Source organism: Perognathus longimembris, chromosome 2 (genome assembly GCF_023159225.1).
Source record: "Perognathus longimembris pacificus isolate PPM17 chromosome 2, ASM2315922v1, whole genome shotgun sequence".
NCBI classification, from domain to species: Eukaryota; Metazoa; Chordata; class Mammalia; order Rodentia; family Heteromyidae; genus Perognathus; species Perognathus longimembris.
The window spans coordinates 142,518,824-142,535,664 of record NC_063162.1 but is presented as its reverse complement, the minus strand read 5'-3'; the positions used below and the strand labels follow the sequence as shown (position 1 = coordinate 142,535,664).

Here is a 16,841-nt window from a genome sequence, read left to right as displayed (position 1 = left end):
GGGTAAAATGCTCCTTGTTTTCCTTCTGGCCAGTTGATTGGTGTTTTGGTTCACTTTCTATTAGCTGCAAACAACTGAAAAGCCTCGAGAATGTTCAAAGAAGCCCAAGGTCCAATCCCAAGGTTTTCTGAACCCAGGACTTTATCCTCCAACAGGGGCATTTGAATATAGTACCATCTTCCTCAGTTCCCTGGAGATGTCCTAATGGCCAATTCACTGGAATGACAGGTGCCAGGGAAGGCCTGTGGGAGGGACTTCCTGTCCTCCTTGAGGCTTCCGCCTCTTTCCAAGGATGTTGGTGTCTGCAAGCCCAGCCCTGGCCAGCCCGAGGGAAAGTGTCATTATTGCCCCTTCCCAGCCCAGTTTTCCTTAGGCAAGAAGTCTACGCAACTTCCGGGCTCTGCTCAGCTCTGGCTGGCTATTGATTTGAGGTCTTTGTATCTGATGTGAGGTACATACCCTGCCCCATTCTCCATGACCTCTGTATCCCCAACCCTGATCTTTGTAGGAGTCGAGATGACTCTTTCCATGAAGCATTATGTATGTGGCAGTGAATGACATAACAGAATTGAGTTTAGGCAACCACAGCAGTGAGATTGAAGGGAAGAAAGAGAGTGTGGGAAAGAAGAAGGAAGGAAGGGGAAGAAGGAGAGATGGAAAGAGGAAAGAAGGGAGCCAAAGAGAGGAAGGAAGGAAAGATAGGGGAAAAAAGAACCTGAACATCAGAAACTGTCTCTACTTCCCTCCTTCCTTTCTTCTTTGACCTTGTTATGATGAATGCACAGATTGAAGGTGTCACGTTCGGGCTTTACACTTAACTCCAGTGAGTGTGTTCTGCTCCGGTTCCTCTATGGGTAATTTCTCACCCTTCTTCCCAATTCTGCGCTTGCTTCCTCAGGATCTCATTTTCCAGGTTTTCCAGGTCACCTGACTCTAGTAGTTTTGACTGTCTCCATACGGTCTTCTCTTGCTACTCGTGGGAGACTGGCTTAGGGATCCCTGGAGATACGAGAATCCATGCATGTAGCATTGGCAGGAAACCTATAACACTGTTTATACTTTACATCATCTCTGGATGACGACAGCTGATGACTGCGGGTGAATGTATGCGAACAGTCATTCTACTGCATTGCTTAGGGAACACCAACAAGGGAAGGTCTGGATGTGTTCAGAACAGACTCGTTTCTTTTTGAATACATCCCTTGGCTGAAGCGGTGGGTGCCCCATCCACAGATGTGGAGCCTGCAGATGTGGCAGGCCGACGGCACCTGTATTACCTCTAAACATCTGGATGAACAGTCAACGATCAACCTCCCTGAACAGTTTACCCATACACTCTACAGGTTCCTCAGATATGATCTTCTCAGAACAAATCTCTCCATCTTACCCTGGGACTTTTTATTTCTGTCTTGCTCTTCTCAGGCAATAGCAAACAGTAGCCTCTCAGTCATCATAGCCATAAGCTTGGCAGCCACCAGACTTCTAGCTCACCCCCTACTGATGGACCCTCAACCCAAGTGACCTGCAGCAACCCTGGTCACCATTCCTCAAAACTGGCATCTTGGGGCTGGGAATATGGCCTAGTGGCAAGAGTGCTTGCCTCATATACATGAAGCCCCATGTTCAATTCCCCAGCACCACATATATAGAAAACGGCCAGAAGTGGCGCTGTGGCTCAAGTGGTAGAGTGCTAGCCTTGAGCAAAAGGAAGCCAGGGACAGTGCTCAGGCCCTGAGTACAAGGCCCAGGACTGGAAAACAAAGAAACAAAAACAACTGGGACCTCCATCAATTTGAAAACTGATTTTAAAAAGGAAAACCAAAAAGACAATCTTATGTCTTTCATTGTCACAAAGATCATAAAAACTGGGTGCACACTACATCTCAACAGGGTTCACCAAACTATATGAATAGATGTTCTTTTAGATTCCCAGCACACACACACACACACACACACACACACACACACACACACACTGTAAAATTCCTAATAATGTCTTACTTCACTGATAATTTCTAGTTGGAGACACTTTGTCATAGAGTCATATTATCTCCTTTTAGCACAATCTAACCTAGTTGTTTTCTTGACTTTGTTTTAGAATGAATGCCTTCTGCATGAACTAACACAAGGTCCATGTATCCATCAAAACCAATGACACAGCCCTGTATCCGTGTAATCACTTGCTCGTAGAGTCACACATGAATTCAAGAGCTGTTTCCTGAATGTTTGAGGCTGAGGCTGGTGGGCTGTACTACCGCCTTCTGTACCTTGGCCTCGCTCCTGGCACACCATGGTGGAGTCTTACGAAGGCCACACTGACCAGCACACCACTCTAGAAGCAATTCCCCCTGACTTTTTAAAACTCCATCTTTCTAGTGAAATCTTGTCCAGTTACATTGACTACCACACTGGCCATCTGTGATGCCTAAGCAGGAAACCCCTCCCCTATGCCCCAAAGCCATTTTCCATCCAGTTATTCCTTTTTTTTTTAAATAACCCTAATCATATTTATTTATTTATTTGACAGTCTTGGGGCTCAGACTCAGGGCCTGAGCACTGTCCCTGGATACTTTTTGCTCCAGCTAGCACTCTGCCACTTGAGCCACAATACCATTTCCGGCTTTTTCTGTGTATGTGGTGCTGAGGAATTGAACCCAGGGCTTCGTGCATGCCAGGCAAGCATTCTACCACTAAGCCACATTCCCAGCCCCCCATTTTAGTTTTTGATAGTCACCCCTCTATTGGTCCCTCACAGAATCCTCTAACTTGTTATCTTCTACCCATCTCTATGAGGTAAAGTGGAGTTATCTCACAGTCTTTATTTTCAGATGAAAGAAATTCTCAGGCTAATGCTGGAAGGCATTCTAATTCCTAGCCAGTGGGGTTTGGTCACAGTGAGTTTTGTGTTATTTGTGGATATAAAATTATCTCTCATGGCTGAGTGCCAGTTTATGTACTCAGATTTTGGCTCATGCTTATATTCCTGAGATCTGAGGATCATGGTTCAAAGCCAGCATGGGCAGGAAAGTCCACCAGATTCTGATTTATAGTTAACCAGCAAAAAGCCAGAAGTGGAGGTATGGCTCAAATGGTAGAGGACTAGCCTTGAGCAAAAAACTCAGGGACAGCACTCAGGCTCTGAGTTCAAACCCTAGGACAGGTGCAACCCCCCTCCCCACAAAAAAATCTCGAAGATATATTTGTAAATGAAAAAAAATTCCAAGTGTGGAGTACTGTGCATACTATACACCATTTATGAAACAAAGAACAAAATACATTCTTATTAGCTTGGATGTTGAGGAAATCTTTAGAAAGCGACAGAAGAACGTGGCAGGATTGGCTCCTTTTGAGAAGAGTGCCCAGGTGGCTGAGAGCTGGTTGCTCCCCACCTCCTTCCCACCCTCCATGCTGAGATCCAGTGAATCCACTATCTAGTCAACAAAAAGAAGCAATGTCTAAGACTCCCTAGTGGGCCAAACTTTAAAAAGTCTGGTGATCCTACTGATTGTCTCTGTGGCTAAGGCAGAGAAAACAATTTATGGAAGACAAATGGAGCCACACAGAAGCGAAGTGTCATCCAACTGAGCAGAGGTGGTGCTGGCGTAGGACTGGGAGAGTAGCTCCTCACAGACACCAGCTACCCCAGAGTGTAGGAGGCGAGATGCTGAGCTTATGACACAGGACATGCTGTAACCCTGCGCCTCTTTCCCCCAGGTTTTCTGGCTTGCGGGCTCCCTGCTCATCATTGGTTTGGCCTCTGTGGTCATCCCCACCATTGGGTGGCGCTGGCTCATCCGCATCGCCTCCATCCCCGGCATCATCCTCATCATGGCCTTCAAGGTATGCAAGCGCTCCCGGCTGTGACCTGTGTGCTCTGCCAGGTGGAATACTGGCCATCGGGTACAGCAGATGCTTTGTGTTTCTTTCTTTTTTTTTTTTTTTTCGGTGCTGGTTCTAGGGTTTGAACTCAGAGCTTGGGCATTACCCTTTAGCTTTTGTGACCAAGGCTGGACCTCTACCCTTATCCAGATTTCCACTTCCATTTTTTTTTTTTGGTGGGGGGAGTGGTTAATTGGAGATAAGAATCTCTTAGCCTCCCTTGCCTGGCTCAGAAAGGCAATCGTCAGGTTTCAGCATCCCGAGAAGCTAGGATTACAGATGTGAGCCAGTGGTGCCTGGCCCCCTGTTCTCTTCAAGGGGCTCCAATGGCCAGTGTGGTTGTGGCTCAGAGCCATGCACAGGAGCTCTAGGACCAGTGGCCACGTGAGCTGCTGCTGGCTGCGAATGGACTGGCTGACCCTCTCTGCCATGCAGACTCAGACAACATGGCTTTTCTTCTCAAGCTTCAAGATTCCCTTGGACTTAGGACCAAATGCAGACCTAGAATCTCTTCTAAGCCTAGAACCTGAAATCGTACTTGTGGAATTGATGGAGTACTTAAAATGGAAATAATTGCAGACATTTGAGTCTCATGCATCAGTTTTCATCCGGCGTCTCATTTCCCCTGGATTTCCCTCTCTAAAGGCATATCCCCAGACCAACTTTGGGCCTGGCACAGAGCTGGCTGAGCAGGCTTGCTGTGTCATGTGCCTTTAAGCTATGGTGTCCCCCTCCCAGCCCCGGGAATGTGGGGCTGGCGTGGCAGGCTCGGCTGGCAGCGGTGCCCCTACATGTACAGCAGTTGCAGCTCTGATGTTTCTTCACATCTGTGCTTAGTTTATTCCCGAATCTGCCCGCTTCAATGTCTCCACGGGGAACACAGAGGCGGCCCTGGTCACCTTGGAGCGCATCGCCAAGATGAACCGCTCTGTCATGCCTGAAGGGAAGCTGGTGGAGCCTGTTCTGGTGAGTTCACACTCCTCTGACCCCATCACCACCGGTCTTGGGAAAGTCTTGTAGTTGTGCAAGGCCAGAGGGAAGGGACTGCAGTGTGCACTCTACCCCTGGAGGCTGGATGGTGGCCAGGAAAAGCAGAGTGGGGGGGTCACTTACTAATTGGACTTTTGTTCTTTTGTTGTTTAATATTTTGGATTCTTTGTACATTTTGGATATCATTTATCTGTTGAATGCATGGTTGTTGAATACATGTTGAGTCCTCCTCCTCCTCTTCTTCTTTTTCCTCTTTTTCTTCTCCCACTCTGGGGGCTGTCTGTTGCCTAATGCCCCCCTCCCCGCCGCCCATCTCTTCTTCTTCTATTCTTTTTTTCTTGGTCAGTCCTGGGATTGAACTCAAGGCCTGGGCACTGTCTCTGAGCTCCTTTTGCTCAAGGCTAGAGTTCTACTACTTGAGCCACAGCTCCTTCCGGCTTTTTCTGTTTATGTGGTACTGAGGAATTGAACCCAGGGCTTCATGTATGCTAGGCAAGCACTTTATCACTAAGCCACATTTCCAGCCCTCCATATTCTTTTTAACTGTACACATTGACAAAAAATCATTATGTATCAGGTAAAGGGAGAGTCTCTTATGTAGCTTTGAATTCTCCATCCTCTCATTAATAAATACACTGAAACAGTCTTGATTTTAGTATTTTCCTTGATTCTCTTTTTCCAGCCAGTCAGACTTTCCTGCACTGATTTGCTTCAGATTGATTTCTTATAAATTTGTAATTTGTACTCCATCTGATAGCCTGTCTTTGTTTAAAAAAAATTATTATCAAACTGATGTACAGAGAGGTTACAGTTTCATATGTTAGGCATTGGATACATTTCTTGTACTGTTTGTTACGTAGTCCCTCATTCCCCCCTTCCCCCTCCCCCAGCCTGTGTCTTTTAATAATGAATTTCACCCATTTATATCCACTGTGTTTACTGGTATGTTTGGAATTCTGCCATGCTCCTTTGTATTCATTTTAATTGTTTCCTTTTCTTCCCTTCTATTTGATTGAGTTTGCTTTATTTCCTCTTACCCTATTATTGGTTTATCCTTTTATGTCAGCAGTAACTATTAGGTATTGAAAATGCTCACTGAACTATCAAATGTTGCTAGGTGCTAGTGTCTCATGCTTATAATCCTAGCTAATCAGGAGGCTGAGATTTGAGGATTGTGTTTCAGCACCAGCCTAGGTAGGAAAGTCCATGATACTCTTCTCTCCAATTAAACAGCAAAAATCCAGAAATGGAGGTGTGGCTCCAGTGGTAGAGCACTAGCTTTGACCACAAAAGCTCAGGAATAGTGCCCTGAGTTCAAAGCCCCAGTAACTTTAGTTCTTCCTGGACAGTACAGTGAATTTAAATACTATCTTGCCAATAACCATATCCAAACAGCTAACTAGTTGTACTGATACATTTTATTGGATAACCTATTTATTACATGTGTTAAGTTTTAAAAATGTAATAATCTTTTGTTATGATAATATATTCGATTACATATAGGAATTTATTATATGATAAAGATAGAATATTTTACGTTGTTAAAAAAGAGATAAATAGACCTATGCAGGGCTGGGAATATGGCCTAGTGGCAAGAGTGCCTGCTTTGTATACATGAAGCCCTGATGAGTTTGATTACTCAGCACCACATATATAGAAAAAGCCAGAAGTGGCACTGTGACTTAAGTGGTAGAGTGCTAGCCTTGAGCATAAAGAAGCCAGGGACAGTGCCCAGGCCCTGAGTTCAAGCCCCAGGACTGGCAAAAAAGTCTATGCATTATGTACAACTAGGTTATGCATTATATTATATATTATATTATATCATATCACATTATATATATTATAATTGCTACATAAGTATTATTATATACTTATATATAATACTACATAATATATACAATAGGCACAATATATTTATATATACCATATATACAGAATATATATAATATATACAAAATATATACATACACTGTGGCACACATAGTATATTTTGTTGGTCCAATATGAGAGTTTCGTTTTATTTAGTTAACAAACCTCATCCAGGGCTGAGAATATGGCCTAGTGGCAAGAGCGCTTGCCTCCTACACATGAAGATCTCGGTTTGATTCCCCAGCACTACATATATGGAAAATGGCCAGAGGGGCACTGTGGCTCAGGTGGCAGAGTGCTAGCCTTGAGCGGGAAGAAACCAGGGACAGTGCTCAGGCCCTGAGTCCAAGGCCCAGGACTGGCCAAATTAAAAAAAAAACCTCATCCATCAATTGCTGTATATCTACTGTCTTCCCCTTTCCATGATCCAGGATAAAAGAGGAAGGTTTGCAGACCTACTGGATGCCAAATATCTACGGACCACATTACAGATCTGGGTCATATGGTAAGCATGCAAATACTTCAAGCTGGGTGCTGGTGGCTCACGCCTGTAATCCTAGGTACTCAAGAGGCTGAGATCTGAGGATCTAGATCCAAAGCCAGCATGGGAAGGGAAGTCTATAGAGGTATGGCTCAAGTGGTAGAGTGCCAGCTTTGGGCGAGAAAACTGAACAAGAACATGAGACCCTGAATTCAAGCTCCAGTACCAGCACAAGAAAGGAGGGTGTGTGTGAGGAACTAAACAGATCACCTTTACTATATTCAATTATCAACTCTGTGCCATAAGATATCCTAAGAAACTTTCAAGGTTGTCTACCAACTGGTAAATTTGTAATATATATATTTAACAATTTTTTGGAAAGAAAAACATTATATATATTATGTTCATAATATATGATATATTATGCATTATATATCATATATCACATGTATGATAGTATAATTACTATATAATATGTACAATATATACTATATATACTGTATATTTTATATACACAATATACATACAAAATATACTACATATAATATATAGTATGTTATAATATACATATATTATGGGCTGGAAATATGGCCTAGTGGTAAAGTGCTCGCCTCGTATACATGAAGCCCTGGGTTCGATTCCTCAGCACCACAGATATAGAAAAAGCCAGAAATAGCACTGTGGCTCGAGTGGTAGAGTGCTAGCCTTGAGCAAAAAGAAGCCAGGGACAGTGCTCAGGCCCTGAGTTTGAGCCCCAGGACTGGCAAAAAACAAAACAGGCAAAAAAATATATATACATATATTATATATGTAATTTTCTTCCAGCAAGGTAAATACAGACAACGCAGTTTAAAATAATCAAGAGATTTGAATAGGCATGTCACTAAAATTGCAAATGAGATAAACATATGAAATTACATAAACATATCAAAAAACAATATTAAAGTCTCCAGGGAAATGCCAATAAATACCCAACAAGAGTCAAATACCAGTGGCTCATACCTATAATCTAGCTAATCAGGAGGTTAAGATCAGGAGAATTGGGTTTCCAAACCAGCACAGGCAGAAAAATCCACGAAACTCTTGTCGCCAAAATAACTAGCAAAACAAAATGGGGGGGGGGGGCTGTTGTTGTTATTGTTGTTTCTGTTGGTAGTAATGTCTGATTTTGCTTTTGAGTTTATTTTTTTTTAAGAGGGGATGAAAGTGAGGGGGACCGGAAGGGGTGGGGGAAAGAAGGGTCCACATATGCAATCTTGCTATCCAACATGCACCATGTGGAAAATGACCTATGTAACTTGTGGGCGGGGATGCGAGAGGGAAACTGGGAGAAAGCAAACAAAGGGCTGACACTATGGGGGAAAAATGTACTCGTTTGAATTACGGAATAGTAATTCCTCTGTACAACACCTTAATACTAATAAAATTATATTTAAAAAAAATACTGGGTTGGGGCTGGGAGTGTGGCTTAGTGGTAGAGTGCTTGCCTAGCATGCATGAAACCTTGGGTTCGATTCCGCAGTACCACCTAAACAGAGAAGGCTAGAAGTGGTGCTGTGGCTCAAGTGGTAGAGCGTGAGCCTTGAGCAAAAAGAAGCCAGGGACAGTGTCTAGGCCCTGAGTTCAAGACCCAGGACTGGCAAAAAATAAAATAAAATAAAAACTACTGAGCCCTGGTGGCTCATGCATGTAATCCTAGTTACTCAGGGGGCTGAGATCTGAGGATTGAGGTTTGAAGCCAGTCCAGGAAGGAAAGCCCATGAGACTCTTATCTCCAACTAATCACAGAAAAAGTGGGAAGTGGTTCAGTAGTTTAAGTGGTAGAGTGATAGCCTTGAGCAAAAGGAGCTTAGAGGGCAGTGCTCAGTCCCAGAATCTAGGACCTAACAAAAAAACAAAAACCAACCCCCCAAAACAAAAAAAACTGCACCTCCAAAACACCCCAAGCCCCAAAACCAAAAAACTGGGCTGAGATGTTATTCAACTGTGCTAACCTAAGTGTGAGGCTGTTAGTTCAAACCCCAGTACCACCAGAATGAACACCCACAAAACCTGACAAGGTACCATTACAAATCCTCCAGTGCATAGGGATGGCTAAAAGGAAAAGGACCCGACGACAGCAAGCGGTCACAGTTGCCTCAATGAGTACCATCTCTCTGGGAAACTGCTCAGCAGTATCACAGCGGAACAGGAGTCTAGCCTATAGCTTAGGAATCCTATTCCTAAGTTTTCATCCAATAGAAATCCTGACAGTTGTGTTCCAGGAAGACAGTTGCATGTGGGTGATTGGCCAGCTGCCCTTTCTGGCTGTGCCTTCTACTTGGAGCCCCGCCCCACTGGGCTCTTGCTGTTCTTCAGTCTGCTACAGGCTCTTCCTAACAATGTTCTTTCCTCCCTTCCAGGTTGGGAATCTCTTTTGCCTACTACGGCGTTATCCTGGCCAGTGCTGAACTGCTAGAGCGGGACCTGGTCTGTGGTTCAAATTCAGAGTCACAGTCGCAGGTGGTGGCGACTGAGGGCGACTCAGAAGAGAGCCACAGTCCTTGCCACTGTCACCTGTTTGCACCCTCTGACTACAGAACCATGATCATCAGCACCCTTGGAGAAATTGCTCGTAAATGACCCTCTGTGTATTGGGGCTTCTCTGTTTGTGGCAGGGTACTGCCACTCAGGACAGAAGAGGGACCCTGGGTCAAAGCTCCTCCCTAGCAGAACTGTACACATTCTTAAGTCATGCTGGGGTCTTCAATGTGGGTTGGTGTAGGGAAGGGCACTCTGGGGGAAGAGAGTTTTGAACTGTTATAGAGTAATTCTCAGCCACACGTTTTTTGCTCATGTTCTAATAGCTGCAAAGTTGGAAGCATCTTAGAATTTGGTAGATTTCAGTTGGCAGCATGATTCCTGTCTTTGCTGATATAAAGTGATGGCACTTAAAATCAATAGTTCTTGGCCATGTACAGTGGTGCATACCTGTAATGGGAGCACTCAGGAGGATTGGGAGAGTTCAAGCTGTCTTGGGCTACATGAAAAAATTGTCTCAAGAAAAAAAAAAGAGGGGTTGGGAATGTGACTTAGTGGTAGAGTGCTTACCTGGCATGCATGAAGCCCTGGGTTCGGTTCCTCAGCACCACATAAACAGAAAAAGCCGGAAGTGGCGCTGTGTCTCAAGACGTAGAGTGCTAGCCTTGAGCAGAAAGAAGCCAGGGACAGTGCTCAGGCCCTGAGCTCAAGCCCTGGGACTGGTTTTAAAAAAAAGAGCTGAGTACCACTGGCTCACTCCTATAATTCATGCTCCTCAGGAGGCTGAGATCTGAGCGAGAAGCAAGCCTAGGCAGAAAAGTCCATGCACTCTTATCTTCAATGAAGCAGTAAAAACAAGCTGGAAGGGAAGCTGTGGTTTAAGTGGTGGAGTGGTTCAAGCCTTCAGTGAGAAAGTCAAGCAAGAGCATTGAGAGAGAGAGCATGTGGTTCTGAGATTAAGCCTTAGTATGACACAAGAAAGGAAGGAAGGCAGGCAAGCAGAAAGAAACCCATGGTATCTTAAATTTAGAGAAACAACACATTTAAATGAGTCCAGAAAACTGGCAGTTTATAATAATCACTGTGGTCATGTAGGGATTGTCATTCATGGCCTCTATGTGAGAGAAAATACATTGACTACGTCACTCATTTGGTGGCCTTGTGTCTGAGTTTTGGATGAAGTTGATTCCTTGTGAAATAACCACAGTGAGTCCACATCAGGGTGATAAAGACCACTTGCGTTACCGGGTCCTCGACACTGTCCCTGCTGTTTGCTTCCTAGTGAACCCTTTGAATATCCTGGGCATCAACTTCCTGGGAAGACGGCTGAGCCTGTCCATTACCATGGGATGCACAGCTTTATTTTTTCTTCTCCTCAATATCTGTACTTCAAGGTATTTTCTCTTTGATTGCCTCAAACACACAGGTTTAGTACAATGATTTTACAATATGACCTCTTGACCCCTGATGTTTAGGGGGGTGTGGGGCAAGTCCCTTTCTCTGGGGACAGTAGAGCGCATGCTGTTTATATGACTATAAGACTCCTGTGGGCAACACACCCACGTCCCTCTTCTTATACTGTGCCACTCATTGGATATGGGTGCAACGTTGGGGTCCTTATGATAGTCACCTAACAAAATGTTTATTTATTTTTATTTATTTTATTTATTTTATTTTTTGCCAGTCCTGGGCCTTGGACTCAGGGCCTGAGCACTGTCCCTGGCTTCTTTTTGCTCAAGGCTAGCACTCTGCCACTTGAGCCACAGCGCCACTTCTGGCCGCTTTCTGTATATGTGGTGCTGGGGAATCGAACCCAGGGCTTCATGTATATGAGGCAAGCACTCTTGCCACTAGGCCATATCCCCAGCCCCCTACCAAAATGTTTATGTTTATATAAAGCTTCCTGGAGAGTTAGGGAATAACCTCAGTATTTACCAAATCACCTAGATGAATGCCGAGATAGTTCAGTGGCCTTTGGATAACCTATCCGTAGTGTGGAATTCCCTTCATCGCTAATGTGCAATCCTAGGGTGGCCCGAACTATAATATATGGTCAGCTCTGTGCATCTGTGGGTTCTATATCCACAGATTCAAACAACTAACTTCTGGTTAAAATGTGGTTTTTCAAAAAGAATATTTGCATTTGCACTGAAAATGTGTAGGTTCTCCCCACCCCCATCCCATGTTATTGTTCTTTAGCCAATACTGGAGCAACAACTGTTTACCAAGTAATCTAGAGATTTTAAAACACATGAGAAGATGTGTGCAGGGTGCATGCAAATTCTAGGGTACTTTTGAGAAGAAGCCTTAGCATCCTCAAGGACTGTGGTGGGGGGGGGGGGGTCCGGAAAGCACTCTTTCACGCCAGTTACATGTTGTGCTAAATGTATCATTTTTCAGGTCATATGCTTATCTGGGGGAATGGGAGGAGGTTGGCTTTAGAATTCACAATCAAGCCAGTTGAGAAGCCCCTGCCTGCGATTCTGGGTTAGGGGTGGCTATGTTGTAGCATCTACAATACACTTGGAATTGACTCTGTAAGACTGTCCACGTGACCTCGTATGACTTTCCCCTGCTTCCTGTTCTCTAGTGCCGGCCTCATTGGCTTCCTCTTTATGCTGCGGGCCCTGGTAGCAGCCAACTTCAACACCATCTACATTTACACTGCTGAGGTGAGCTTTGGAGATGTGGGTTACACACCGATATGCAAGTCCAGCTGATTAGAAAAGATCCCCATCTGTGGCCAGTACATCCCCAACCCCTGTTAACTTTGGACAATTACCCAAAGCTGTACCATAAGCATATTAGAAGATTTAATAATATTAGAAGATTTTTCCCTCCTCCATGTAGTCTATTAGTCAACCAGAAGAAAGATAGGGACTTCTTTCCTCACTGAACAGCAAGTGCTATGTGAGCTAGATTTTACAGCTAGGACAAATACCTGACAGAAACAATCCAAGAGAGGAAAGATTTATTTCTGCTCATAGTTTCAGGGGTTTCCATCCATGGATAACTGAAGCCAAGAAGAAACATCATGGAGGAAGGACATAGTGGAGAAAAGCTGCTCACCTCAAGGCTGCCAGGAAGCTGAGAAACAATAGGGAAAGATCAGGACATCCGCCAAAGGCTGGCCCCTTGGCCACCGGCTTCCTCTAGACAGGTCCCACCTTCTGCAGTTCTACCATCTCTTTTTTTTTTTTGGCCAGTCCTGGGCCTTGGACTCAGGGCCTGAGCACTGTCCCTGGCTTCTTCCAGCTCAAGGCTAGCACTCTGCCACTTGAGCCACAGCGCCGCTTCTGGCCGTTTTCTGTATATGTGGTGCTGGGGAATCGAACCTAGGGCCTCGTGTATCCGAGGCAGGCACTCTTGCCACTAGGCTATATCCCCAGCCCCTCTACCATCTCTTAACACCCTAAGTTTTAAATACATCAACAGGTTAGATCAGTTTAGATATCTGTTATTTAGTTAGATTAGGGCTCTCATAATCTAACCATCTCTAGAAACACCCTCATAAACACATCAGAGGTGTGCTGGACTAATCCCCTAGGCGTCTTACCATCCAATCAAGTTGACAAGATTAAGTCATAAGCAAGTATGTTAAAAACAAGCTGTTATTTTTGGCTCCAGGACTTCAGAGTCCCGAGGCAGGTGGCATTATGTTGTTGTACAGTGTGAAGCTCTCATCTCTCCCTTGGTTTGAAATTTGAATGTATATAGTTATTATTATTATTGCCTGTACTGGGGCTTAGAGTCAGGGCTTTGTATTCTCACATTTTTGATCAAGGCTGTTACTTGAGTCACAGCTCTACTTCTGGCTTTTTGGTGATTCATTGGAGATAAGAGTCTCACAGACTTTCCTGCCCAGGTTGGCTTTGAACCATGACCCTCAGATCTTAGCCTCTTAGAGATCTTGAGGATCTCCAGGTCTCCAGATCTGAGAGTTGAGATCTGAGGATTGCAGCTTGAAGCTAGCTAGGCCAGTAAAGTCTGGGAACCTCCACAAGTGCAAAATAATTGCACCAAGAAAGTAGAATATACCATATGATTCATCAGTAGCCAAGTGCAGTTGATGACTGAATCTTGATTGGAGGTGCAGGCTCCTGGTTTTCTAGTCAGTTCTATTTGTATTAAAGATATTGTCAGAGCTGGGTGCTAGTGGCTCAAACTTGTTATTTTAGCTACTCAGAAGGCCTTCGTTTGAAGCCAGCCCAGACACAAAAGTATGTGATAATCTTATCTCCAATTAATCAGCAAAAACCCATCCTGAGCCACAAAAGCTAAGGGACTGAATTCAAACCCTGGTAGCAGCACACATGCACACATGCACACGTGCACACACACACACACATGCACAGGTTTTGTCAGATTATTTAATTCCTTGCAAGTATTTCCTTTCCATAGAAAACCATGTTTACATACTTATAGCTCTAAAATGGAATTTTACCCTCCTGGTTCTGTAGTCTGGCTTTAAAAAATTATATTTGAATATCACTGTTTTTTTTTTTTTTTTTTTTTTTAGCAATTGTTCACTTAAAAGACACTTCGTAGTGTTTCTTGGGCTATTTTTATATTAAATACCAAAAATTCAAAGTTGTATCCAGAGAAAATGAGATACACACACACACACACACACACACACACACACACACACACACACACACACACACACACACGGCCTGATTGAGGCAGGAGGAGAGGAGGAAGATTCTGAGAAGAGACATCACTGACCAGGGCCCTCTATTCCTTCTCCCTACAGGTCTACCCCACCACAATGCGTGCTCTGGGGATGGGCACCAGCGGGTCCCTGTGCCGCATTGGGGCAATGGTGGCACCATTTATATCTCAGGTATGGCCAATATCATCTGGCACAATTGGGCATCTTCTTTTTTTTTTTTTTTTGCCAGTCCTGGGGCTTGGACTCAGGGCCTGAGCACTGTCCCTGGCTTCTTTTTGCTCAAGGCTAGCACTCTGCCACTTGAGCCACAGCACCACTTCTGGCCATTTCCGGTATATGTGGTGCTGGGGAATTGAACCCAGGGCTTCATGTAGATGGTACAAGCACTCTTGCCACTAGGCCATATTCCCAGCCCACAATTGGGCATCTTAATGGAACCTAAGTGGTGGTAGTCATCATAGGCTGCATGTGACTTTGGGAAAGAATACTGCAACTATTTAGTGTAGGCTCATTCATCAAGCGAGGAGGTTGGACTAGGCCAGGTAGTTTCTAGGCCTTTCCACATTGCCAGAGTGTATCTTGTTGCTGGGCTCTGTGCCTGTAATCCTAGCTACTAAGGAGGTGGAGACCTGAGAATCGAAGTTCAAAGCCAGCCCAGGCAGGAAAGTCTGTGATACTTTCATCTCCAATAAACTACTCAGAAAAAGTAGGAAGTGGCACTGTGGCTCAAGTGGTAGAGTGGTAGCTTTGAACCAAAGAAGCTCAGGGACAGCACCCAGGCCAAGTTCAAGCCCCTGGACTGGCAATAAAAGAAAAGAATGCCCGGGGCCAGAAGTTTGGCCTAGTGGTAGAGTGTTGTCCTAGCATGCATGAAGTCCTGGGTTGGATTCCTTGGTACCACACACACAGGAAAAGCCGGGAGTAGTGCCGTGGCTCAAGTGGTAGAGTGCTAGCCTTGAGCAAAAAGAACTCAAGGACAGGCCCCAGGCTCCAAGTTTAAGCCCCAGGATAGGCACAAAAAAATAAAAACACCCCCAAACCGGTGTAGAAGTGAGTGGGAAACAGCGATTCGTCATTCTGTTGTGACTTCCAGGTTCTCATGAGCGCCTCATTCCTGGGAGCCTTGTGTCTCTTCTCATCGGTGTGTGTTGTGTGCGCCATTTCTGCGTTCACTCTCCCAATCGAGACCAAAGGACGGGCCCTACAGGTGAGCTGCGTAGGAAGCTCCCAGGTTTTCTCAACTACCACTGTTTGACCCAAGGGCTTGGACTTGGTATATGAGCATTTAAGCAGACATAATCTAACACAATGTTTAAGAAAGAAAATACCGAGTCTCCGGTTTCTCTGCCCTGCCCCCAGCTCTGAGCTGCACTGGTCGAAAGAACTGATAGTTCATTGCAAATCTTGTCCTCAGCTTGACTCACAGGGATGAGGCATTTGCTGAGGTTTCAGCATTCTGCCCTTCCCGCTGTGCTACATGGATATGAGGACGGCAGAGCTAAAAGCAATCAGAGAAGCCAAGAGCGCCTCGTGTTGGTGCTTCCACTCAGTCCACCTTGCTTTCCCTAGTCCCTAGGCTGGATGGGATGATCCAGAGCTTCAGTGTGTGGCTTCTCTGAGGTGAGGTGCAGGCACTGGCTGTAGGAAGACAGACCCCAGGCACCCTGTCTTCACCCAGAAAGTTGGCTGGAGCATGGGCCCGCAAGGACAGTGTGTCATTCTGCCACAATGACCAATGACCTCCAGGTCCTCTGTATATGATGGTATTGGGGTAAGTTGTTCGTCTCCCCCATGACCTAGTTGGGTGTGGTGTTATACACCTATAATCCCAGCACCAGAAAGCTCTGAGGCATGACGAGTAAGAGTTAAGAGGATTACAGTTCAAAGCCAGCCTGGGCAGGAAACTCCGTGAGACTAGAAGATACGTGAGTTTTTCTACCTGTCTGTATTACACTAGATCTATTAAATCCTAAAAGTAGTAATTATAATGACAGATACACAAATATAATGCTTATACATTTTCACTATTCAGGTTAGTAGTGTCAGAGTTTGTGTATATATGGAGACAAATTAAAAAAAAAATTAAGTGTACTTTCAATCAATTAAATGATTTGTTTTCCCAGCAAATTAAATGAAGACCAGCAGTTATGTCTACCAGAGGAGAAAAATGAATTTTATCTTCATGGAGCTGTGACATATTTTTAACAATTGATTTCTGTATGCTATGTGGTACTTTTGATTACATATTAAAAAGTATCTGCAATCTTCAGATCTCAGCCTCTGGAATAGCTAGAATTACAAGCTCTGAGCTACCAGTGCACAACTAAAAAGTCTTACCCTATAATTTTAGACCAAAATGTATCTAATGTAAAGATGTCTTTACTACACTTGTAGCATTAGCTATGTGGCCAATTCTAAATTATAACC

The 16,841-nt window shown here is 44.5% G+C and overlaps 1 protein-coding gene across 1 annotated transcript in view; it reads left to right on the top strand.

Annotated features, from left to right (window-relative positions):
- The window catches only part of Svopl (SVOP like), a 34,324-nt gene extending 17,483 nt beyond the window's left edge, over positions 1 to 16,841 (top strand). The window contains exons 8-16 of the mRNA XM_048340295.1: positions 3,715 to 3,840; positions 4,717 to 4,845; positions 7,170 to 7,243; positions 9,622 to 9,833; positions 11,022 to 11,133; positions 12,330 to 12,411; positions 14,496 to 14,585; positions 15,508 to 15,621; positions 16,538 to 16,841. Of these exons, the coding sequence (XP_048196252.1) occupies positions 3,715 to 3,840; positions 4,717 to 4,845; positions 7,170 to 7,243; positions 9,622 to 9,833; positions 11,022 to 11,133; positions 12,330 to 12,411; positions 14,496 to 14,585; positions 15,508 to 15,621; positions 16,538 to 16,549 (951 nt within the window). The 3' untranslated portion in view covers positions 16,550 to 16,841. The remainder of the gene's footprint in view (positions 1 to 3,714; positions 3,841 to 4,716; positions 4,846 to 7,169; positions 7,244 to 9,621; positions 9,834 to 11,021; positions 11,134 to 12,329; positions 12,412 to 14,495; positions 14,586 to 15,507; positions 15,622 to 16,537) is intronic.